Source organism: Marmota monax, unplaced genomic scaffold (assembly GCF_021218885.2).
Source record: "Marmota monax isolate L192 unplaced genomic scaffold, Marmota_monax_Labrador192_F-V1.1 WCK01_AAM20220418_F8-fsc00163, whole genome shotgun sequence".
NCBI classification, from domain to species: Eukaryota; Metazoa; Chordata; class Mammalia; order Rodentia; family Sciuridae; genus Marmota; species Marmota monax.
This window is the reverse complement of record NW_026693660.1, coordinates 1,672,297-1,698,348: the sequence shown is the minus strand read 5'-3', so window position 1 is coordinate 1,698,348 and position 26,052 is coordinate 1,672,297. Positions and strand designations below refer to the sequence as shown.

General features: G+C 47.1%; 1 protein-coding gene across 1 annotated transcript in view; it reads right to left on the bottom strand.

Annotated features, from left to right (window-relative positions):
- The window catches only part of B4galnt3 (beta-1,4-N-acetyl-galactosaminyltransferase 3), a 105,738-nt gene that overhangs the window by 11,501 nt on the left and 68,185 nt on the right, over positions 1–26,052 (bottom strand). Inside the window, exons 2-14 of the mRNA XM_046459877.2 lie at positions 21,223–21,326; positions 19,845–19,922; positions 12,798–12,893; positions 12,232–12,322; positions 11,314–11,414; positions 10,773–10,840; positions 9,483–9,561; positions 9,291–9,357; positions 6,621–6,764; positions 5,265–5,374; positions 4,193–4,293; positions 3,904–3,965; positions 1,954–2,746 (exon numbers count right to left, since the gene is read on the bottom strand). Of these exons, the coding sequence (XP_046315833.1) occupies positions 1,954–2,746; positions 3,904–3,965; positions 4,193–4,293; positions 5,265–5,374; positions 6,621–6,764; positions 9,291–9,357; positions 9,483–9,561; positions 10,773–10,840; positions 11,314–11,414; positions 12,232–12,322; positions 12,798–12,893; positions 19,845–19,922; positions 21,223–21,326 (1,894 nt within the window). The remainder of the gene's footprint in view (positions 1–1,953; positions 2,747–3,903; positions 3,966–4,192; positions 4,294–5,264; positions 5,375–6,620; positions 6,765–9,290; positions 9,358–9,482; positions 9,562–10,772; positions 10,841–11,313; positions 11,415–12,231; positions 12,323–12,797; positions 12,894–19,844; positions 19,923–21,222; positions 21,327–26,052) is intronic.

Below are 26,052 nucleotides of genomic sequence, written 5' to 3'. Positions count from 1 at the left end.
AAAAAAAAAAAAAAAAAAAAAAGAAAAAGAAAACTAATAATTACATGACTGGTGAAGAACTGAATAATTTATAATTACATTTAAGGAAAAAAACTTACATCAATAACTTATTACACATTTAATTTATTCATATAAATTATCTGGGCTAAGTAAAATTTATGACAAATCCATGTGTGAATTGGAGCATTCAGCATTTATATTTTACAATAAAGTACATTTATTTATTTATTGAGTTGTGTTTAACTTCATGCATGTTAAGCAAGCACTCAACCACCTCCAACCTCTACAATATTAAACATTGTGGATTATTGGGAGAAGACTCCTAAATCACAATGAGATTCCATTTTGTTCCCATTAGATGGTTATTTAAAACAAAATAAAATGGAAAGTAACAAGTGCAGATGAGGATGTAGAGAAACTGGAACTCTCACATGCTGCTGATGGGAATGTAAAATGATGTGGCTGATTTGGAGAACAGCTTGGCAATTCCTCAAAATGTTAAACACAGAGTTACCACATGACCTAGAAATTCTACTCCTAGGTGTACAAATACCCAAGAGGAATGAAACATGTTTACACAAAATTTGATACATGAATATTCACTGCAGCAATGTATTTGTAATAACCAAAAAGTAGAAACAATCCAAATGTCTATCAACTGATGAATGGGTACACAAAATATGGTATATCTAACACAATGAAATATCATTCACCAGTACAGAGGAATGAGGTAATTGACTTGTTCTATAACGTGGATGACCCTTGAGAATATTTTGCTAAGTGAAAGAAGACAGATGCAAAAGGACACATATTATACAATTCCATTTATATGACATGTCCAGAATAGGCAATTCTAAAGCAATAAAAAGTACATTAGTGGTTGCCAGGGACTGGGAAGAGGGAGGAATGAGAAGAAACCACAAACAGATGCAGAGTTTCTTTTAAATCCCTTCCTTCTTTTAATTAGAAAAGTGTTCTTCCTATGATGCCGAGGCTGGCCTCCAGTCCTGGACTCAAGCAATCCTCCTACCTCACCCTCCTGAGCCCCTGGGGTTATAGGATGTACCACAGCACCTGGGTATAAAAAAGGTAATAAAAATGTTCTGGAATTAGTGGTGAAAATTACAAAATATTGTGAATATACTTTTAAAACCAATGAATTGGCCAGGTTTGTTGGCACACATCTGTAATCCCAGCTACTTGGGAGGCTACAGCAAGCCAATCACGAGTTCAAGGCCAGCCCAGACAACTTAAATGCGATTCTGTCTTAAAACAGAACTCCAGGGGCTGAAGTTGTGGCCAGTGGTAGAGCACTTGCCTGGCATGTGTGAGGCCCTGGGTTCGATCCTCAGCACTGCATATAAATAAATAAATAGATAGATAAAATAAAAGATCTATTTACAAATATATATATCCCTAGACATGCCTCATAACTGAGCCCTAAGATATTTTTATTTAATTTTTAAATTTGAGACAGAGTCTCGCTAAGTTGCTTAGGGCTTTGCTAACTTGCTAAGGCTGATCTGGAACTTGAGACCCTCCTGCCTCAGCAGCTGCCATCACCAGCAGTCACTGGATTTACAGGTATATACCAACATGCTTGGCTTAGCCCTGAGGTCTTAATTTATACTTTTAGCCTCTGTTCTTCCTGTTTGTCTCTCTCTCTCTGAGGGAGGGGACCATATCTACCAAGTCTTCTCATGCCTCCACTGGGGGCCTGGGTCAGATACCCAGGTATTTTAGAACCTGTCTGACTGGAACAAAGGACTAACTGGTGCAGATCATTGCCAGGGGCAGGGGTCCTAGGCTCTTGTCCTTCTTAGGAGCCTGGGTTGGGAGGGAAATTCCACTATCTTGCAGCAGGGGGCGCTTGCTACCAGCACTCAGGTCCCTGCCCTCCTGGTCAGCCAGCAGCACCCCAGCCCTTGGCCCCAGGAAAGCCCTTTACCTTACCCCCGGCTCCTCTGGTTGAGCTTCTTCAAGAAGACCCGTGTGACCTCAAGGGCCTCCTGCTCTGGAAGCAGCAGATTGCCAGATGTGTTACAGTTCAGGTCAATCCAGTCCGTCCTCAAGGCTTGGAAGTCGAGATTCCGGGCACTGAAGGTCTGGTCCCAGTTTACTACTGGGTCAAACACAGGTACATATTCGAACACCTCACTCATATCCTCTTCCTCTTCTTCTTCCCCCTCTTCCTCTCCCTCCACTTGTCCTTCCTGGCCTGCAGCCGCCACCACTTCCTCCTCTCCATGCCAACCCCATTTTGGGGCCAGAGGCTCCATCCTGTCACCCCTTCTCTGCTCTGCAATGTATGATTCCACTTGGTTCAGCCACTGGGACTGCTCTAGAGTTTTCTGGGGTCGGTCACCAGTGGGCCTGGGTCTCTTAATTTGAGGCAGGTTCCCCGCCAGGCGCCCAGGGGCCCGTTTGTCAGAATGAGGTGAATCTTGGATGGGCTCAGGGCTTGGTTTTCTCTTCCTCCTCGCTGGTGACAGGACTGGGATGTCACTGGCCCTCACTGGGAAGGGACCAGTGGAGTTATGCTTGGAAATGGGAGCCAGTGGGGCCGCCTGAGGCTGAGCCAGGAGCTTCCGCAGGCTTCGGAGGCGGTAGTCAGTGACCTCCTGGCCGGGGATAGAGGCAATCATTTGTTTTCCCTCCCGTGTCCTGGTATCCTGGTCCTGGGAGGCAGGGGTCTCCTCTGCCACTTCTTCATACTGGGATTCTTCTAGAAGGTCCTCCTCAAAACCTGTTAATAATAACCATTCCTCATCAGAGTTTTCAACCTTTTCCCAAGAAGACAGAGAAGGCTGCTGCTAAGGATGCGTGTGAGACACCAAGGGGCTCCAGATGGGGACTGGATCCAGGCTCTGCCAATGAATTGTGTGACCTTGGGAAAGTTTTTCAACTTCAATTAACCCCAGCTTCTTTATCTGCATTAATCCACCAAAAATCCACCTCTCAGAGGGTGATTAAGAAGATTGAGTGATATAAAGTGCATAAAGTAGGGTGGGGGATATAGCCCAGTGGTATAGTACTTGCCTAACATGTGTGAGAACCTAGGATCAATCCTCAGCACCACAAAAACAAAAGTACACTAATAAAGTACATAAAGTGCACAGCAGGTGTCTGGCCCCTTTTAGGACCCAGTAAATGGTCTTAGGCATCCCCTACTCCCTCAAGAAGAAAGGCCATGCATGTCTGTAATCCCCAGCAGCTGGGGAGGATGAGGCAGAAGGATCACGAGTTCAAAGCCAGCTTCAGTAAAAGCGAAGAAACTCAGTGAGACCCTGTCTCTAAATAAAATATAAAATAGGGCCAGGGATGTGACTCAGTGGTTGAGTGCTCCTAAATTCAATCCCTGGTACCCCCACCCTCCAAAAAGAGAAAAAAGGGCCTCTCCTTAGCAAAACTTCCCAAATGGTATGCCAAGGATCGTTTTCCCCTCCAGCAGTCCAAGTAATCTCTAGGGCTCTAAATCTCTGCCAGCTGACCCTAGCATGCTGTTAAAAACAGTGTCATTCTTCACATGTACCTTGATATGGAAAAGTTGAGAATGTTGTTCTCTATTCCCTTGGGTGGGAAGGGTCAATGCAATTTGGATTTTTTTTCTTTTTCTTTTTTTTTTTTTTTGCAGTATTAGAGACTGAACCCAGGTGCACTTTATCGTTGAGCAACATCTCCAGCCCTTTTTTATTTTGAGCTTTGCTGAATTGCTAAGGCTGGCCTTGAACTTGGGATCCTCCTGTCTCAGTCTCCCAAATCACTGGGATTACTGGAGTGCACCACTGTGCCTGGCTGTGACTTGAGTTTTTAAGATCCTCAGGGGCAGGGCTGCATGATCTGAACCCCTACCGTGGTTGCCCCTCCCAGCCTAACCCAGAAGCCTCAGCTGTCACTCTGTACCTGGATGCTTGGGCCCCTCCTTCTCTGGCTGGTCAATCTTGATGTACTCCTGAAAACTGAACCTGTAGGAGGAACAGAGACGTGGATTGCCTTCAGGTGCCATGCAGGCTCAGCTATTGGCTGGAATGGAAGGAGACTAGGGAAGAGGATGCGTGTGGGTCGGGGGAGGGAGGTACCCAGGAAGAGCTAAGACTCCTAGCACTGGGAGGGCACTTGGGGCCACTCTAGTCCAAGCAGCTCTCCTGGATGGGAATAAGGCTACCTTCTTGCCCCATTCAGTGCCACTTACCTGTCCTGGTAGTAAGCATTTTCCTGGTAGAAACATTTATTGTGGGTCTCCATGTGGCTCAGGCGGGTATAGTCATTGGGATAAACAAAGGACAGATGAACCTGGGAGTGGAGAAAGCAGAAGCAGAAGGAAGAGGGTGGGATCCTGTTAAGGAACTAGTTAGCCGGGTTAGCCTATCCCTGGTTATCATAATACAGAGCTCCTAGGGACCTGTCTATGGCAGGGAGCAATGGGCTACTCTGCATGAAACATTTGGTTACGCTGCCTGGGATTCCCCTCTACCCATCACATCTCTCTCCTGGGTCCTCTGGACCAAACACACCCTTGAGTCAAGTTGTCTAGTTCACATAGCCTCATCTCTTCTTCTGGCTCAAACCCCCCAGCTACAGCCAGGTCCATTCCCTCCTCCCTGTGCCATCAATCTTCTCCTGTCGCCTCTGAAGGTTTCCTGCCACCTCCTACAGCCCAAACAGCCTCTCTTCTTACTGACTGTACTGCCTCCTTTGCCCTCCTTAAATGAGATCACTGCCGCTAAAAAGAATTCTCAGGCCTCATGATGACTCCTGACCACTTCCTTCCTGCCCCCATCTCTCTCACAATCTCACATCTGAATATACAGTGTTCACTCTGCCTCTCTGGCCTCTAAATGGGCTCTAGGTCCTCTAAAGCTAAACATGCCCATCGTTGATTTTACCCCAGTGCCTTATTGGAGCTTAACAAATGCCACTGACTGGCAGGCCAATGGGACTGAGCAGGACAATGTGTGGCTCTAGGAGCAGGGACTGTAGGAAGCCTCAGCCAGGCCACCTGACATCGTCACTGTAGCAGTTGGTGTGTGTTGGGGGTGGGGGGGGTCCTAAGGCACAGCACCCATTTGCATCCCCTGCAGAACAGTCCATCTGGGTTAGTCCATGTAGAATGCAAGTTCTGCCCGGCCCAGGGACCTGTGGGACCATCCTGTCTGCTGGGATGGGGCATAGGGAAAGTGGGGAGTCAGCCTCAGGACCGCCCGCCCTAGTCACAGCCAATAATCCCTCCCCAGTCCTGCCCCAAACCCAGATCCAAGACTTACAAAGCGGAGGCCCTGGTAGCGCTGCAGAGGGAGCCCATCCACCAAGTAGCTAGGTTTGTAGGGACAATCAGGCAGGATGTGGCGGAGGTGGGACTTGGGGATCAGAGGCACTGAGGACAGGAAAGGAAGAGGATTGAAGGCAGGGGATGAGAGCATAAATGGGGCTAGCTTAGAGCCATGGAGAAGGCACCTGGAAGAGAGTGAGGGCTGAAGTCCTCTGAGTAGCCACTTCTCAGTATTCACTGGTGTAGCTGTGAATCATGTCCATCAGCTGAGGCTACCAAATAGGCTGGCACCTCGCTCCAGGGGCAGGGGTGTTCAAGGAACACGTTGGTGGCAGAGGACGGAGGACATGCAAAGCACAATGTGACTTTGGAATCACAGCACTGGCCTATCCTATAAAGTCACTAATAAGGTCTAGAGACTTTTGAGAGGCCACAAGCCACCCTAGTGCAGTACCAATAACTGGATTTGTTTTCATGGGTCAAGAATCCCTTCATCTTCCAGTTGTCTTTTCTTCATCCCTCCCCCACTGGGGAAATGGGAGAGAAAGCATTGTTATCTTATAAAATATAAACACTACTTGGGATTAATTCTATGGTAAAGCATATTACTGAACCCAGGTGCACTTTATCGCTGAGCAATATCTCCAGCCCTTTTTATTTTGAGCTTTGCTGAATTGCTAAGGCTGGCCTTGAACTTGGGATCCTCCTGTCTCAGTCTCCCAAATCACTGGGATTACTGGAGTGCATTACTGTGTCTGGCTGTGACTTGAATTTTTATGAACCCCTACCATGGTTGCCCCTCCCAGCCTGACCCAGAAGCATGGCTCAAGGCCATGGGTTCCATCCCCAGCACCAAACAAATAAAAGTAATGCTTTAGTGTCAACATATTTCTCATTAAATGACAAAGAGTTGGAATTTTATTTGTGATACAGGAGGGATACATGGGGACTTCTGGATTCTGATTCTATTTCTTGTCCTGGGTAGTGGTTATACAGATATATTTGCTCTGTAATAATTTATAGAATTGTAAAATTGGACTTGGTGAGACCCTGTCTCAAAAGAAAAAACCTTAAAAGGGTTGGGAATGTAGCTCAGTGGTAGAGCACTTGACTAGCATGTGGCCTTGGGTTTGTTTATAGCAGCACAAAACAAAAACAACAACAACAAAGAATTGTCAAATTGGATGTAAATATTTTTGTGCTTTCTTGTATGCATGTTATATTGTATACAAGGGGGAAAGATCCTGTGACTTTTGGGATATTGGGGTAGTCAAGTCTCCTGAGTGTCTTCCATCAATACCGAGGGAACTGGCAGTGTGCTACCTCCAGGTGGGATGTGGCCAGGCCTTACCTTGATAGAGGGTGTCCCGGGGGTCGGGCCGCAGCATGTCAGCAGGAGGCTGCTCATCTCTGGCAAGGGAGTCGGAGGAGCCCACGTGGCTGGCTGCTGTCTGTGGGATGTGGCCCACCTCATCCATCCTTAGGATGGTCTCATCTTGGCCCAGGGAAGAAAGAACAGAAGGAAGCTGTGAGTCTCAGAAGAATCCCGCCTCCTTGCCTTTGAGGGACAAGGGAAGGGACCCTGACAGCTTCTGTATTCTAAAGGGTGCAGTCCAAGATGTGCTCTGTTATTTTTTCACAAAATGGATTAATGCTATCTTATAGAAAGTTGCCATTATATTTAATTTATTTAACCAAAACCTATATAGTATTTATTTTGTACTATTTTAAGTGTCTTACAAATATTAATCCATTTAGTCTTCAAAACTACCATATGACTTAAGTACAGGTTGAGTATCCCTTATCTGAAATAGTGTTTCAGATTTTGGAGTTCTTTGGATTTTGGAGGATTTGCATAGTTGAGCATCTTCTCCAGTCCAAAAATCCATCAGGTGCTCAAAACTTTTAGGATTTCAGCTGTGTTTGTCTGTAATCACAGCAACTCAGGAGGCTGAGGCAGGAGGATTGCAAGTTCGAGGCTAGGCTGGCAACTTAGCAAGACCCTGTTTGAAAAATTAAAAAGGGCTAGAGATGTAGCTCAGTGGTAGAGTGTCCCTGGGTTCAATCACCAGTAATGCAAAAAAATAAAATAATAAAATGTTTTGGATTTCAGAGCACTTTAGATTTCACATTTTCAGATTAGGTATGCTCAACTGGTACTATTATTATTTCTATTTTACAGACTTCAGCATAAGAATCTAAGTCATTTGCCTAAGATCACACAACGGGCAAGTGGGAAATCCCAGCTTGAACCCAGGCAATAGAGTTCTAGCACCTGTGTTATGAGGCCTCAAAGACTGCATGCAAATCAACAACCACAATGAGTAGGGCGCCCCCTAGTGTGAAGCACAGCTCCCAACAGCCAAAATAGGAGATCAGCCTCTGGTGTCTTTATCAAGTTCATGCATATTGACCTTTTCTGTTCTGTTCTGTTTTGTTTTTGCAGTACTGATGATTGAACCTAGAGGTCTGCAAATGAGCTTTCACCACTGAGCCAAATCCCCAGCTGACCTCATCTCTTTTCTAACCACCACCACTTGGGGGCTGCTTGCTTTTCTCGGCCCTCTGTTTTTTTTTGTCTTCACCCCAGATAGCATGATAGAGTTCTTCCTTCTACACCCACGGCTAGCCACTGTTGGCCCTTCTTACTGGTTCTTACCTGAACTTTGCTATGGGCCTCTTTCTTGGTTCACATTGAATCTGTGGATTCCAACATCCCTTCATCCTCTTGCCCCATCCCAGCAGCTCATGACCTGTCCCTTCTGCCCTGACCTTTGGCCTTCTACTTTGGTCACCAGCAATGTCCTCCACCAACCATGCCACCTTCTCCCATGAGCCCAGACTGTCCTGTTCTGTCTCCACCCAACACACTGACTTCCCACCATCACAATAGTTTCCCTGGGCATGCCTTTCCCATCCTCCCATGGGGTTCTAGTCCTGCCTACTCTTCTTGCAACCTGCCATGGAAGTCCACGGATTTGGCAGGGGGAGGGGGTTGCTGAGGAGGACCTTGCGCATGCTAGGTAAGCACCAGAGAGCTACACTCCCCAGTCCCACCATATTTATTTTTAGTGGGGTCTCCAGATACAAATCTTGATAAGGAAATGAAAAGCAGTAAAAAAAGTACAACTAAAGAGCTCATTTCCTACAAAGTTAAAGCAGATTACTGTTCCTTCTTCTCTTGCTTTGGCTTTGCAAGAACCAGGGTTGCACATCTCATCTGAGTGAGATGTGGCGGCGTACACCTGTAATCCCAGTGACTCAGGAGGCTGAGGCAGGAGGATCCCCAAGTTCCAGGCCAGCCTGGGAAACTTAGTGAGACCCTGTCTCAAAATAAAAAGTAAAAAGAGCTGGGGATGTGGCTCAGTGGTATAGTGCCCCTGGGTTCCATCCCCAGTACCACAAGGAAAAGGAAAGTCCCTTATAAGATACATGATTTGAACATATTTTCTTCCATTGTATGGATTCTCTCTCTTTTTTCAGTGCTGGAGATTAAACCCAGGGCCTCATGCACTGAGCTATACACCTAACCCCTCTTTTTAATTTTTGTTTTTGTTTTTGTTTTTTGGTACTGGGGATTGAATCTAGGGGCCGTCTGCCACTGAGTTACATTCCCAATCCTTTTTATTTTTTTTAATTTTGAGTCAGGGTCTCACTAAGTTGCGTAAGACCTTGCCAAGTTGCTGAGCTGGCCTCAGACTTGTAATCCTACTGCCTTAGCCTCCTGAGTCACTGGGATTACAGGCCTGTGACACCATGCCTGGCAATGGCACTGCTCTAAAGAGAGTGCTCAGAGAGCTTCCAGCAGGATTTTACAGGGGTTGTTGACTCTGGAAAATGAAAGACCCCTGACAGTAAGGTCCCTTAGGTTCTGCTCATTGTTTTGGACCTTCATACCATGTCCCAAGCACTTTAGCCCCGACCCCTCCCTCCTCACCCTGGACCACATTCCCCAGGTGTGCTGAGCCCCACGTGCAGGCACCCCAGCCCCCATTTCCAGGCTAGGGTAGAGCTTACTCACTTGTGAAGAGGGACAGGGAAGGGGAGTCAATTATGGTGAACTTGGCTCCAGGGTCATTCCTTCGCCACTGGGAAAGGAGAGAGGAGGTTGTGATGGATTGGAGGTAGCTGGACTCTGGACAGGGTTCAAGGGACAAGAGCAGGGAAGTACCAGGAACTGAGCCGGGGTTGGCAGGGAGAGCAGGGCACTCACCGCGACCTCCACGTGGTCGGTGCCCTCATCGTTCTGCTTGTGCAGCACCTCAAAGTAGTACCTGTGGGAGGCTGAGAGGCTGGCAGAAGGGAGAGCAGGGAAATGGGGAGACAGCGCCTCAGTCCCCAGGTCACCACCCTCACCCCTCTCCCCTGCTCTGAGAATCCCAGCAGCCTGCCTTTTTTTAATCCCTGGGGTTAGAGGCCCCACCCTAGCACTTACTAACTGTGTGATCTCTTCTCTTCTGTCAGTGGGTAATAATAGTCCTCACTTCACAGGATAACTGGGGGTATCCAGCAAAGTAACACTCCGTTCACTGTTAGGAGCAGCCTTGTGCCTGATAATTTAAGTGCTTGACATATACTGACACTGAGTCACAAATTTGGGTAATTTCCCCAGAGTCTCAGAGGTAGTGAGCCGGAGTAGGGGATTCGAACCCAGGCAGCCCTGCTTCAGAGTTTGCGTCCTTCGCTGATGGGCTGAATTCTACAGGAAGCACTCACTATAACAGCTGGCACATATTAGGTGCTCTTTGCAAGCCAGGTGGTCTTCTTTTTCCTTCTATTTTTTTTTTCTTTTTCTTTTTTGGTGCTGAGGGTGGAACCACGGATCTTGCAGGTACTCTACCACTGTGTCCAGGCCCAGATTATTATCTTCAAGCCAGTGCTTGTAGAGGCCACCAGGTGGTGCTCTGAAGTCGGGTAAACCCTCCTTTTCAGCAGCACCTTAGATTCCAGCTATCATTGCTTTCCCTCCAGGCTACCCAGGGATCTTCACTGCCAGGTGATCTGCAGTTCCCCGTAGAAATTCCCGGTTGCCCAGGCAGAGCAACCACTCAAGGATGTCACAAGTCTGGGTGTTTCCAGGGACAAAGAAAATGGGAAGAAGGAGGGCCAGGAGAACGGAGACCTTTTCCAGGCCTGAGTATTACTGAACAGCTGTGTGACCTTCAAGAAGTCACAAGCCTTCTTTGGCCTCAGTTTCCTCATCTGTAAAACGAGGAAGGACAAATCGAATGGTTTCAAAGACTCCAGAAAGTGTGGGTACCAGGGCACCCTGAGCCTGTGGAATAGGAAAGCTGGGATGGTGGAAAGGCGGCTATCTCATAATGGCCTTAGCCATTATGCACCTCATGATGTCTGTCATGGGCTGGGGAGGGCTCACTCAATGGTAGAACACTTTCCTAATCTGTGTGAGGTACTGGGTTCATTCCTCAACACCACATTAAAAGACAAATAAGATAAAGTTTAAAAAAAAAAAGCAATATTTATTGTGACCCTCTCTACTCACCTTACTGGCTTGGAAATTTGACTTCGAAATTTCCCAAACTCTCCAGGGGCCGTCCATTCCTTTCCAGTCTAGAGGTGTGGGGAGAGAGAGAAGAGAAGGAAAAATAGAGAACATGAAGAAGGATGGGAGGTGATGAGTGGAGACAGGAAGAGGCAGAAAGGAGAAAAGCGAGAGGGAAAGAGTAGAAGATGAAAGCAACAGAAAACAGAAAAGAATTAAGGAGGGGGCTGGTCGGCTCAGGGAAGACACATCCCACCATTGCTAGAAGAGGCCTCAAGCTGTCAGCCAGCTCAGAGTCTAAGTCCTCTCTCAGCACAGAGCTAAGGAGCCTACAACCCAAAAGACGTCTGTGCCTGGTCCCAGTGCAGAGATGGGCCTTCTCTGGGCCCCAGACTCTGACTCCTCACTCTACCCCTTTGTGGCATGGGGTAGGGTGAGAGCTCATGCTCCTTTTCACCCCTTCTTCACACCAGAGTTGCTCACAGTAATGACTTTGCTCCTGGGACCACTGGGAAAGCTCCTGGGGCCACGCTATCCCTACCTTGCCCACACTGGCCAGCAGCTGAAGGCCTGAGACCTGGTCATCACGGCTCAGCCAGAATTCAGCGTTGTCATCTGCAGCAATGGCAAACTGGATTTTCCCTGGGCAGTGGGGAGAGAATGTCCAGGTAAAAGCAAAGAAGGCATTGCATAGAGTTGAAGGTCTTTTGTTTGGACTTAAGTTCCTCTCAGGGGACTTGGTGTGGAGGCTCCCCTCTTTCTACAGTGAGGGTCTCTATATTTTCTTCTTCTTCTTCTTCTTCTTTCTTTCTATTTTTTTGGCACTGGAGATTGAACCCAGGGGCCCTTTACCACTGAGTTACATCCCCAGTTCTTTGTAATTTTTTCTTTTTATAAATTTATTTATTTACTTTAATTAGGTATTTTTGATAGCAGAATGCATTTGGATTCATTGTACATAATCTCAGCACAACTTTTCATTTCTCTGATTGTACGTGATGTAGCATTGCACCATATATGCAGTCATACATGTACCTAGGGTAATAGTGTCCATCGCACTCCACCACCCAGTCCTTTTTATTTATTTTTAAAGTTTTGAGACAGGATCTCACTAAGTTGCTGAGGCTGGCCTTGAACTTGCAATCCTCCTGCCTTAGCCTCCCAAGTTGCTGGGATCACAGGTGTGGGCCACCATGCCTGGCTGGGGGATGTTTCTATATCCTGGGGGCAGTGTGAAGATGGAGAATCCAGCTAGCTCCAGAATACAGACAGGGAGAGAAGTTGTAGCCTTGAGGGGGATCTGGATGGGTCCTCACCATGACTCAATTTCCCCTCTCTCTCTGGTAAGAGGGTCCAGTCAGTCATTGGCAGGTTTATTTCCCAACTAAAGGCTTATGTTCTCTGAGTCCCCAGCAGAATTCTGGAACAGAAAGGAGGATGGGGCTTTGAGGTGCCTCACCATCAGTGAAAGGATGCAGGTAGCCAAAGATGCGGAGGCCATAGTTGGTCCATTTGGGAGATACAGCCAGCTTCCTCAGGGTTGTGCGGATCTATGGAAGGAAAACGGGAGGACACTAACTCAGAAGTGGGAAGAGGAAATTGAGCAAATTGGTCTACTCAGGGTTAAGGGAAAACCAGGAGGGGCGTGAGACAGACGGGACCAAGAGTGTGGCTTGGCCAGCAGAGCGCAGATTTCAGCTCCCACTTGCCTCCTCATTCAAGTGACTTCATGCAGTGCACACCCCACACAACTGTCTGTGGTGGCTTTGAGTAAACTGTATTTTGAGCCACTATGATAACTGAGACTGAAATGATGCCGAAGGTGGTAGAGGAATTGAAAGAATCCCTGGGAAGGAACAACAGAGGTATTCCTGGCAGAGGAAAGGAAGACCCACGAGATAAAGGGAAGAATGTGGACCAGAAAAAAAGCAAGGGAAGAGGAAGAAAGCAGGAGATGGGAGACAGGATGGGGGCAGAGGACCTGGGGTGGAGGGAGGCAGGCAAGGTTGCCGGGCAGGCACTCACGTGTGGGTACAGTGGGAAATGGAGGTTCCTCCTGAGCTGCTGGATGGAAGTGCCACACCAATCTTCAAACACATGCAGGTTCGCGTGGCCACGGAACTAGACGGAGAAGAGGATGGTGGGTGAGTGTGAGCACCTGACCCATGTCCCGGGGCTCCACAGCTCCAGGGAGAGGCCAAGCCAGGGCTCCTGTGAGGTGTGGCTCGTGGTCATGCCTCCGTTCCTATTTGGCACCCCCAGCTCCTCTCAGGAACCGCTATAATTTGGGTCAGTGACACCCCCCAAAGGCCTCTGTGGTGAAGACTTGGTCCTCACTGATGGTGCAAATAGAAAGTGGTGGACCTTTAGGAGGTGAGGCCTAGTGAATGGAAGTTAGGTCACCTGGCATGTCCCCTCGATGGGAACATTGGGACCTTGGACCCTTTCTCTTGCTTTTTGCTTCCTGGCTGCCACAAGGAGGCACAATTTTCCTCTGTCACATGCTCCCGTTATGATATACTGCCTCACCACAAGCCCCAAAGCAAGGGGCCAAGTGACATGGACTGAAACCTCTGAAATCATAAGCCAAAATAAACCTTTTTTCCTTGTAAGTTGATTATCTCAGGTGTTTCTGTTACAGGGATGGAAAGCTGACTAACACAACCTCCACAGCCTTGCCTAAGGATGGGTCTGTCTTTCCAGCCATGCATGTGCAAATATACACAAATACACACACACACACACACACACCCTGCTCATTTCCTGCAAGAAGGGGGCTGGTTTGCATTCCCCAGGCAAGGGAGGGTGGTAATAGCCATGACGGAATAGCAGAGATGATAGGGAGCTAGAAGGAGGAGCTAAGCTGGGTTTCAGCTCAGATCTTGCTCCCCTCCACTGCCCCCCCCACATCTCCTAATGAGGAAAGCCTCACAGCTGTCTGCTGGTGAAACCTTATCTACACAGTGGTCTTCACACTTCTGGCTGGGGTTGGGGGAGCAGCTGGTAAAGAGCTACGGGAGGTATCTGGGGGCCCTACAGGCTGCTCCCACGCGGGGCCTCCTGCGGCTCTCCCAGGCTCTCAGAAGCCTCTCATGCAGCGCTGAAGCAGTCTGTCCCCTTCAGGCCATGGCACTGATCAGGGATGGGACTGGCCTGAAGGCCTGGAGTAGAGGCCCCCTTCAGAAGAAAGGGCTAAGGCAGAAACCAGTACCCAGGGTGGGTGGAAGGGCCGAAAGTTCAAGAGAAAAGGGGACGCAGGGATGCTGTCCCAGAAGATCCAGAGTTTCAGGTTTCCCTCGCTTGGCTCTTTCCTCCTCCCTGTCCCCAGAGCTTCATCTCCAGGTGCCGGGGCCTCAATTAATCACACTATACAAACAAACCCAGTCTGTCCCTCCCCTCCGTGGCCCATCAGATACCAAAATCTGAGCTGCCCTTAGGAAACCTGGGCAGAGGTGGGAGGGACACCCAAATGGGATGCCCAGACGGAAGGGAGTGGCAGGAGGTCTTCAGTGAGAGCGGAGGAGGGGAGGGAGGGAGGGCAGAAGGGCAGCAGCTCCTCAGCAGCCAAAGGTCTGGGTGTGGCTGGTGGGATGGCCACGGCCTTGGGGGTAACATGGCCCAATAACTGGATCCAGAAAAGACACAGGGCAGCCTGTCCCTCCCTGACCCTTCAGCAACTTGGCCCTTCCTGGGCCCGCTGGCCTGGTCAATGCTAGGAATGTGGGACCTTGGGAAGCAGCCATTAGTCCCAGGAATATGAGTTGGGGGCTGGGGTGGGTGGGAGAGGGAATGTGGGCTGGGTAGGTGGGAGGCGGGTTAAAGCCTTCAAGGAAGCAAAGAAAGGGGACATTGTATTAGTTCTGGGGAAATTCCTCAAGTCCAGTTTATAAGACTCAGTTGTCTCCTCCCAACGGCCTGCTCTCTGCCTCCTCCCGGGGAGATTTCAGGGCAGATCCAGAAACTGAGAGGGAGGGCAATGGGAGAGGGCAGGCCACCAGAGAAGTTCTGTGTACAGCCTGCAAGTCAGAGGCTGCAGGAGGCTGGGGCGGGGGAAGGAGGGAGGCTGGCCACCTGCCCCTGCCCCTCAGGGCCTTTCTTGCTTTAGGAATGGGAACCTGGGGCTCTTTGGGGCAGCCAGACCAGGAGAGGTGGGACTGCTGGAAAAGGGCTGGCCATTTCCTGGGGAGTCTAGACCCTTACCAGCATCAGACTAGCCTTCGAACTGGGCCTGCCCTACCCTTGGCTATAGATAGGGTTATCTCAGGGAAGCGTCGGTACCCTCCTCCTTCCCAGGCCTGGACTGGGAACCCTACCTGGATTTGTGTCCCTCCAAGTGTGGGGGATTTTATATCTAGCAGGAATATGGGACTCCAGCACACCAGTCCTGCCTTCTGCTCACACTCTCCCTGTCCAGTAGGGGCTAAGGGAAGGGCAGGGGTTCCTCCAAGTGCCAGAGCAAATCTATGGCCAATTATGGTTCTAGAACTTCCAGTGAGAAATAGTGGAGAAGATACTCTTGGAATGGTCTCATTTTAGAGGTGAAGTTATTGAGGCTCAGAGAGGCAAAGTGACTCCCAAGGACACACAACAATTAACTCTGTGGAAATGGGGAGGGTTTAAGCGGGTATGCATCAAAAGGGTGAAGCCAGCTTGTTGGGTCCTCACACTGGAACATTCACCATCTTGATCCGGCCTCTGCTGGACCCTGGCCAGGATTGCCAGGCCTGCAGCAGACCTATGTGGATCTCAGCTTCTTCCCTTCCAATGAGTCCTCTCACCGTCTCCAGAATTATCATTCTGAAACACAAATCTGATCAGGCTGCCCTGCTGCTTAAACCTCCAGACAGCTTTGGAACAAAACCTCTCTTTCCTTGGCTCAGCACAGTGATGCACACACCTGTAATCCCAGCAACTCAGGAAGCTGAGGCAGGAAGATCACAAGTTCGAGGCCAGCCTCAGCAACTTAGGTGCCCTAAGCAACTTAGTCTTAAAATTAAAAAATAAAAAAGGCTGGGGATTTGGCTCAGTGGTTAAGCATCTCTGGGTTCAATCTCCAGTATAATAAACAAAACAAAAACCTCTCCCTGGCCTTTCGGATTGACCTACTTTGCCAGTCTCACTTCACATTCCTTCTGATCATACCTACGCTCTACCCACACCAAACTACCTGTCTTTGCCTAAAGTGTCCTGCTCTTGACTTCTGCTTTTATAAATGCCATTTCCTGATTGAAAGGTCCTATCAGGTTTCCCATGTGTCAAACTCTTATTCATTCTTCTGAGCTCTTCTCAAGTATTTCTCCGAAGTATTCTCTTCCTTCCCCAGAAAGAGTCAATAGCCCTCCCCGGTGCCCCCAGCACATCTTAATCACTGAATGAACAAAAGCTTGCAGAAGCTGAGCCCAGAACAACGTGTCCCTGCATTTATTCTATAAGCACCAAGTGCCTTTCACCAGTCAAAGATGAAAGAGTTGGGGATGTGGCTCCACGATAGAGCACTTGACAAGAATGTGTGAGGCCCTGGGTTCAATCTACCCCAGCACCACTAAAAATTTTTTAAAATGTACAGAATATAAGACAAACTACAATGATGGTGATTTAGAGATCTGAAAACAGCAAAGCCTGATCCATACAAAAACTTACACATAAATACTCACAGCAGCATTTTTCAAAATAGCAAAAGCAAAAAACAAAAACCCCAACAACCCAAATGTCTACCAACAGTCAGATAAAATGTAATACCTTGGCACCATCTTCCTAGAAATTTTTGAGCCCTGAGGGCCATGTGAAGAAGTGATTGGCTGAAGTGCAGAAGTAGAAAGAGGTCCAAGCAAACTGTAGCTCGTGGGCCCATGGAATCCAAAGAAGCAGAACTAAGGAATGCCAGAGGCCAGGGAGCTGGTACAAGCTGATGGACGGCATGCTGAGGACCAGAACTCTCTCAGGGGAGAGAACTCCCACCACCATTGCATCACCAAGACCACCTCAAGGCCCATTGCTCATACAAAACATCCCCAGACCTGTGGCTTTCTGTTTTCAGTCATGGGCAAGCGTAACACATCTACAATAAAACACCCCTTTTGTTGTCTTAGTTGGAGAATTTTTTACAAAGTTGGCTTATCTGTGCAATGGCATTTAATGAAGCCATAAGAGTGACACACCGACACCTGCTACAACATGGATGAACCTGGAAAACATACTAGATAATGAAGCAGACACAGGACTACATATCGTATGATTCCATTTCCATGAAGTATCTAGAACAGGCAAATCCAGAGAGAGCGAAAGTAGATGACTGTTTTCTAAGGATGGGAGATGAGGGTGGGGAAAGGGGATGTAGCTAGGGAGTACAGGGTTTCTGTTAGAAGTAATTAACAATAAAATTGACTATGAGGGATGCACAGCTCTCTGAATATACTAAAAGCTACTGAACTGTATACTTTCATTTTACTTATTTACTTTGTGGTACTGGGAATTTAACTCAGGGCCTCTTGCATTCTAGGCAAGCACTGAGCTGCATCCCCAGCCCTTTTTATTTTATTTTGAGACAAGGTTTCCCTAAATTGCACAGGCTGACCTTGTACTTAGGATTCTCTTCCTCCTGCCTCAGCCTTCCTTGCAGCTGGGATTACAGGTATGCACATCTCACCCAAGTACTAATAAGGATTTTTCTAAGCTTCTTTTACTATGTAAAAAAAACATGCAATGGAAACCAGTCATCCACCCCCAAACGGTCACACACGTGTACTAAAATATCAAGTTTCTTTTTTTCCTTTCAATATATTAGTGATGGAACCCAGAGGTGCTCTACCACTGAGCCACACTCTCAACCCTTTTTATTTTATTTGGTACCAGGGATTGAGCTCAGGGGCATTTGACCACTGAGCCACATCCCCACCTCTATTTTATATTTTATTTAGAGACAGGGTCTCAGCCTTGCCATTGCTGAGGCTGGCTTTGAACTTGTGATCCTCCTGCCTCAGCCTCTTGAGTCATGGGGATTACAGGTGTACTCCACTGTGCCTGGCCTTATTTTTATTTTTATTTTGAGACAAGGTCTCGCTATATTGCTAAAGCTAGTTTCAAACTTGTGATCCTCCTGCCTCAACCTCCCAAATTGCTGGGATTACAGGTGTGTACCACCATGCCCAGATTCAAATATTTCTTTAAAAAAAATTAATCCTGTTGGGTGATGCCACCTGTAATTGCAGTGACTCAGGAGTCTAAGGCAGGAGGATTGTATGTTTGAGGCCAGCTTTAGCAACTTAGTGAGACCCTGTCTCAAAATTTAAAAAAGTTAATTCTATTTTAATTATTATTTACTTTTTGTTCACTGTTTTTGTTTTATTACATATTCACACACGTATATATTTATATCTTTTGCAAAAAAAATTGGGGGAAATTAATTATTAGTAAATGCAGAATAGTGTGTTGGTATAACCTTTTAAAATAGTTGGTTCATTAAGAAAAATGATCCAAGTTGCCCTCAAGAGAGGACTATACACCAGACCAAATGATTTGTAAGAGAATTTCTTTTCAAAACGCTATCTCCAGATGGGGCAGGGCACAGTTACCTGGTGATGTCACCTAGTACAAGTGTGCCAGTATTGTAATCCATCCTCTCTCAGGGTTTTCAAAAGAGGCGGCTACACAGGGTGGCTAACCTAACAACGCATTTGGTACCATACTGCCTCCTTCACTCCTGCCCAGAGCAAGCGGGTAGACTAGAAATAAAACCACCCAGGCTAAAGAGATCAGCTGCGATAGGTGTGGCTGAAGACAATGAGCTGGCCAGCACCACCCCATCAAGAAAAGAAACCTAGGTCCACTGGTCTCGAGACAAAAAAGACACTGGATTCTAACCAAACTAAAATAAAACCCAATTTAAAATTTTCATCCCCAAAGCACCATGAGCTAAGTCTTAGCACAAGCATTTACCGGACGTAATTTGGGTATGCTCAGTAATTTCCTTGAGCCTCCATCTCTTACTCAAAAGAAAAGAGTACTAAAGCCTATAAATAAAGTGTATGAGGATGGTTGTGCTTTTTTGTTTATGCAGCGTTAGTGAACACACCATTCCCGGTTGGTTATGATTTTTATTCACACATTTAACTGTTTTCTAAGACATTTTGTAAAGCAGAGTTCCTAATGCATATTCCTTATAACCCTAGCATCATAGAATATTAATAGACAGTTCATGGAACAAGCAATTTGGGGGCACATAAGTTGGACCATGCTGAGCTCAACCAAACCGAACAGATGACTGCAGAACTTCTCAGGATATTTCATATGCTAATGTCCATTTGCAAGAAGAGGATGTAGTACACAGTTTTGTTTAACTCATTTAACAATAAACTCCTTTCTTCCTGGAATATCTTATGGAACTTAAGTTTGAGAAACTTGTTAAATCTTTAAGATTAGGGATTGGCCTGGGCATGAAAGTCACGTAATTTTCCTGAGCTTTGTTTTTCCCACCTATAAAACAAGGATTATGATTCCTATAGTTTGGATCTGCAATGTCTCCCAAAGGCCCATATGCTTGGTCCACAGCCTGCGGCCCTACTGGGAGGTGGAGGACCCTTTCAGAGGCAGGACCAAGTGGTAGGAAGTTAGATGGTTAGGGGTTATGGGGACCTTGGCCCCTTCCTCCTGCTCTTTGCTTCTGGCTGCCATGAGGTGAACAGGCCTCCTCTGCCACAAGTTCCCACCATGAGGTACTGCCTCATTCCAAGCAGTAGCAAGGGACCAAGTGACATGGACTGAAACCTCTGAAAGTGTAAGCCAAAATAAACCTTTCCTCCCTGTGAGTTGTTTATGTCAGCAATGGAAAGCTGACTGACACAAAGGTACTACCTTACAAGGTCCAAAAGCTGGCATCAGATGATATGCAGAGCCTGGCACACAGTAGGCATGAGCAAATGTTAGGGCTCCTTCTCTAAGGGAAGAAAATCAAATGAACTGGGAACCCCAGGGGCAAACAGTCATACTCCCTAGGAGAAAGTTTTCCATGATCTCTGGAATTATCTGTTAATTAAAAAAAAAAAAAATCAATCCTGTCAAAGAAGAGTCCCTTACCTCTGAGAGCCAGGGTACAGGTTTGTTCCACCTCAAGTAGCTGTTGTTACTGTTCCCACTTTGGTCAATTTCTTGGTCCTAGTGGAAGAACAAAGAATGAACTTTGTGAGAATATTAGGGTGAGAACCTGGGAATAAACAGGATTCAGGGACCCTTGAAAGTGCCTGTGGGGAAGCAGTCCCTGCCCCCAGGAAGCTTCTGACCTAAGGGACACTCCCATTCACTTACACATATTCCTCAGGAGAAAATGTCCTTAACAGTGTCATCTGCATATGCTCCTGAGCTTTGAGATTTTCTCAATTTGTCCCAAATGGAGAAAAGTGGGGTTTTTTTCCTAATTAAATCAGGGCCTCCTGAGGGCAGGGGCTTTGACTCCTTCTTCCTCTACCTCCCCCAGGGCTGTGCCCAGATTTGTAAGTACTTGTCTCAATAAGTGGGAGCCCCTCAGGTACAAATCCTCCCTGCCATGCAGGTCCACAGATTCACTTTGGTTCTGGTCCAGTCTTAGGCATCCATGTCTTGTTGCATACTCGATTAGGGCCTCCAGACTGAGCTGGACCCCAACTTCCCTAACCTATCATTGGCTCAAGAAACACTGCAGGAATTTCCTAAATCAAGCAAAATGCTGCCCCATTACAAACCGCACACCCAGCTATGTGCAGGGAGGGATGTCTATCTAGCTTGTCCTCTGGCTTTCGGTAGCAAGCATCTGGTTATTTTCACTAAGGTACAGTTCAGTCTCCATAACAGGAAAAGGCAGGACATGCTATTTGATTTGCCTTTTCTTTCTTTCTTTTTTTCAAGTACTGGGGATGGAACCCAGGAACTCTCTACCTCTGAGCTAACACCCTAGCTCTCTTACTTTATTCTGAGACAGGGTCTTGCTAAATGGCCAAACTTAGACTTAAACTTGCAATCCTCTTGGCTCAGCCTCCGGAGGGAGTCACTGGAATTACAGACATGTACCACCATGATGCCTGTTTGTTTTTTTGATTTTTTGTTTTTTGTGGTGCTGGGGATTAAATGCAGGATCTCACAGTGCTAGGCAAGCACTTACCACTGAGCTGCACTCCTAGCACCAAGACGTGCAGGTTGACTTGGGAGGCTGCATGCATGGCGCAGGTTAGACTGCAGGTAGCTTAAATAATGCGGCAAAGACAGAAATAGGAAAGCCAGGCCTAGTGCTAGCACCAGGTTTTGAGGAGGGCAGGATGGGCTCAGCCAGGAAATCCCAGATGGCAGACTGGGATTCCACTACTTGTTTCTCCTGTGTCTCTCACAGGACAGAGCAGAGGTTTCCCTAAAGCCAGGGGAGGTGGAACAACTGAAGGCCCATGTTAACACACCAGCAGGGAAAGGTGCAGCCCCTGCCACATACCTTGAGGTTCAGCCTCTGGGGACGGTAGAATTGAAGATTGGGATCCACAGCTGGGATGTTCCTGCTGGCCAGAGCCTTGGCCAGTTCTCTCCAGCTGCCATACCCTAGGCAAAGGAACAAATAGAAAAGTAAGGTCAACGTAATTTGAGGACCTCATAAATCTGTAAGCTTGGAGGGATGGAGATAATACAAGTAATTATCTTCCCTTCTGCTCCTCACCCCCCTTCATATGGTAGGCATGAAGTGGATGAGGCAAGAGATCATTAAAATTTTGGCCAAGTTGGGAGTGGTGGTGCATGCCTGTAATCCCAGGAATTACAGACATGCACCACCATGATGCCTGAGGAGGCTGAGACAGGAGGATCACAAGTTTGAGGCCAGCCTCAGCAACTCTGTGAGGCCCTAAGCAACTTAAAAAAATTAAAAGGCTGGGGATGTGGCTCAGTAGTTAAGCCCCTGGGTTCAATCCCCAGTACCCACTTCCAAAACAAACAAACAAACAAAAACCTTGGCCAAGGTCCACAGGGTGGAAAGAGGAAATGAGCTTGGCTAGAGTAGCTTAACAGTAAAGGGTCCCTGGGCTCAATCCCCAGTACCCTCCCTGAAAAAAGAATTTGCTGCCTTCCAGAAATCACAAGAGCCAGGCCAGGTGTGACCATCATTCTCCCACTGTTGACTCACTGCAGGCTGAGATTCTTCCCCAGGTGCCCCTGGAGATTGATTTCTTCCCAAATGCTACTATGGAGAAATGGACATTAAAAGAAGTGCTCTCAGGCTGCGGTTGTGATCTCAGGCAGTAGAACTATTACAGAGGGCTTGCCTAGCATGTGTGAGGCACTAGGTTCGATTCTAAGCACCATATACAAAAAAAGTAAAATAAAGGTCCATCAACAACTAAAAAAAAAAAAAAAAAAAAGGAGTGCTCTCTTTCCTCCAGCTTAATCCCCCTCTAGGGAAGCAGCAGGGGATTCTAGTGGGTAGGGGAGGCCTACCCCACCATTGATTGATGGGTTGTTGGATAAAACCAGAGCTGGGAGAAACCAAGAAGGATAGGCTTGGAACTCGGAGTTTGTCAAACAAAGTTATAAACTGCTGGAGATATAAGGTTAGAGGCCTGGTGAAGCCTGGATTGATTTGGAAGCTGTCTGTGACCAATGCCATCTGTATCCTGAAGGCTTTGGAACCATTTGGCTTATACACATCTGGGAAGGCAAAAAGCCAAAAGACGGTGAGAAGGAGGAAGGGAAGAGGAAACTACTGGGGTGCATGCATGCATTCCTCAACAAGCAGAGAGGCCGGGGCTGCACCGGGGTGAGGGTGGGAGAGAATCAGAGTCTGGTGATCAACTACTGTTGCTCACCAGAGGCCAGAGCTCCCTTCTTGTCAGGAGAGCTCTCAGGCATAATTGTTGGGCCCAAATAGCTGCTAGTCCTACCTGGGAATCATGGGCCATCAAGATCTAGATGGACTTTCAAGGTTACTTCCTCCTCATTCCAATGAAGAAAATGGACCCAGGCTGGTGAAATGACAGCTTAAAGCTAAGTTCACTTAGTAAATAGTGAAAATAAAACTAGACCCCTTGTGGTCAGGAAGATTTCCACTGGGCTGCTCTTTTTCTCCCAACAGCTTCATTAACATGCCCCACGAGGCCGGGGATGTAGCTCAGTGGTAAAGTGAATGCCTGCCACACAGGAGTTGGGCACTGCACAAAAGGAGACTGACAGTCACCCACCATCAGGAGCCAACAGCTGGCAGTAAGCTGAATGTCACAGGATCCCTATGTGAGCATTAGCAGAGTCACAGGTAGCCACCAGACACAGAATGAAGAGCACAAACTGCAAACATGGGCCTCACAGAAAGTGGCATCGACGGTGTGCAAGAATCTTGTAGTAACTCTGGGAGTGGCTGAAGATAGAGAGTCACATTCTGGAATGCAGGGGTAGAGAGGGGATGCTTCTCTTACATGGTTTTTGTTTTGTGCTGCCCCTTGATGTTTATGAAGCTTTTCACAGGCACAATTTCATTTGAGCCTTCTAAGAACTTCATGAGATAGGCCAGGTCTGATTACTTCCATTTTACAGATGGGGTAAGAGAAGACCAAACCCAATCAATAAATGGGCAAAGGAACTGAACAGGTAGTTCAGTTCCAACCTAGGTGCCCTTCAACAGATGAATGGATAAAGAAAATGTGGTACATATACACAGTGGAATATTACTGAGCCATAAAGAAAAATGATATTATGGCATTTGCCAATAGACAGATGGAAGTGAAGAGTATTATGCTAAGTGAAATAGGCCAATCCCCAAAAATCAAAGGTCTAATGTTCTCTCTGATATAAGGATGCTAACACACAATAAGGGGTTGGGAGGGAAGAACAGAAGTTCATTGGATTAGACAAAGGGGAATGAAGGGAAGGGAGGGGGAATGGGAACAGGAAAGACAGTAGGATGAATCAGACATAACTTTCCTATGTTCATATATGAACACACCAACCAGTGGAACTCCACATCATGAACAACCACAAGAATGGGATCCTAATTAGAATAAATTATACTCCCAGTATGTATGTGTCAAAATACAATCTACTCTCAAGTATATCTAAAAAGAACAACTTTAATTTTTTTTTTTTTTAAAAGAGGAGCCCAGTGTTCAAAAATAGGGCTAGTTAACACCCAGGACTATATTAGACAGAACTCTATCCCACATGCCTTAACGGCAAATCTATGCCTTTGGGTTTCTGCAGACATTCAACCTCTGCTCCTGTCCTTCTGCCATCGAGGACTCTCTTGTTTTCATGGCTGGCTGGCCAGCAGTCTAAAATAGGCCAGAGGAGTTCAGTGCAGGGGTATGTTCTGGAGAAGCTGGGTGCTGGCGACAGTGAGGTGAAGTGGAAACATGGGAAATAAGGGAGAAAGAGGAAGAAAGAGGAAGAACGCTCTCGGACCTGTACCCTCCATCTTCAGAGGAGCTCAGGGGCAAGTGGTTTGATTACCTGCGATTCCAGCTCAAACATGTGATCTAAAGTTCAGAGCCCCCTCGCTTACCAGCCCCCAAAGAACTGTTAGCTAGTGGCTGGGGGGCGGGGCTTCAGGGGCTTGAATGACAAATGAGTCACAGTGTAGGGAGGAGGGGGACAGACCCTGCCTGGCTTCTGCATTTGGACTGGGTCATCTCTTTTGACCTTGCTCTTAATGACTAAATCCCACCTACTTTGGAGAGTGGTGAGGAAATGCCCACAGACACAGCATCGCCCTATCAGTGTAGCCATGGAGGCGTGTCTCAAATGCAGGTTCCTTCTCATAGAATTCTCAGCTCTGGTCCAATTCTTTGACTGTTGGAAGTCACACTAAGACAACTTATCCCAAGGTCAGTGAACTATCACTATGGGTTGTCAGCGCCCCGGCATCTGCTGGGAAGTGACAGTCATTCTCCTGTGTTGGGTGCTCTTTGCCCTCTTTTCCAGGAGGCCTCATCCTCAGGCCCTGTCCTGGACCTGCCCAGTTTTTAGCAAGACTCTTGCTAAATCAGTTCAGTAAGAATCCTGCAACCATATGGGACCACTTTTGATATCTGATCAGCACCTCACTTCCCACTCTTGCCTTCAGCAACAATCCTGCTAGGCCAGTTCAGCAAGGGTCCCCTGAGGCCTCTTCTTAGTAATTGTCCACCCAATGACCCCTCACTCTGCTTTTTGGTTATAACCCCCCAGCTGCCTCTGCCGTATTCAGAATTGAGCTAAATTGAGCTTCCGTTCTACAAGGAAGTCCCTTTTGCCTATGACAACAGTGCTGAGTAAAATCTGTCATCACCACCTTTAACAAGAGTGCAGGGCTATTTCTCTTTAACTGAAGGTAATAGGTGGCTCTGTCTGTAGCAAGGGCAAATAACACTGAGGGGAAGAAAGGAGGAGAATTGCAGGGAGAAAATTCAGTGAAGTTAAACCTAGCCAGGCCCTGCCCGTGGGTCATAGGTGTGTCTGGGTGGTGTGAGACACCTGGAATCCTCAACAGCCTAGCCTTTAGCAATTTAAGGAGTACAAGTATCCCTTTGCAGACTTGGCCATTTAGCAGGAAGACAAGTAAGGCTTTGGAGTGAGAGATGCAATTATGCAACTACCACTTATAAACTGTGACTGCTTGTAAAAATGGTTGTACCTCTTTGGCCTTGATTTCTTATCTGGATGGTGGGGATAAAAACAAACCAAAAAATTCAAAACCCTGCCCTTCAGGACAGCTGTGACCAATGAACTATGTATGTCAGACCCAGCATGGGGTCTGGCACCCAGCAAGTACTCAATAAAATTCTTCTTCCTTACAACTATAATGGACCAATAAAAAAAAAATACATAGAAAGAAGGAGCTGGAATGTAGCTCAGTTGGTAGAGTACTTGCCTAGCATGTGCTATGGCCCTGGGTTTAATCCCTAGTACTGGCAAAAACAAAAGAACAACAACAAACAAAAAAAAAAAAAAGAAAGAAAGAAAGAAAAGAAAAAAAGGGAGAAATTCCTCTTCCTAATAATTTGGATTTGGGGGTCGGGAGATGAAAGAGATGTAAGTTTTAATCCACCACCACTTCTTTATTTCCCCCAGTACTGGGGTTTGAACTCTGGGGCACTCTTTGGCTGAGCTACATCCCCATCCCTTTTTATTTTTTATTTTGAGACAGGGTCTTGCTAAGTAGCCCAGGCTGGCCTCAAATTTGTGATCCTCCTTCTTCAGTTTCCCAAATTACAGGCATGCACTATCGCGCCTGGCCCCTTTTGAATTTTGTGAAGAGCAAAGAGCAGTTTACACTCATTCTCTTCTCCCTATGCTTAATGACCAGAGA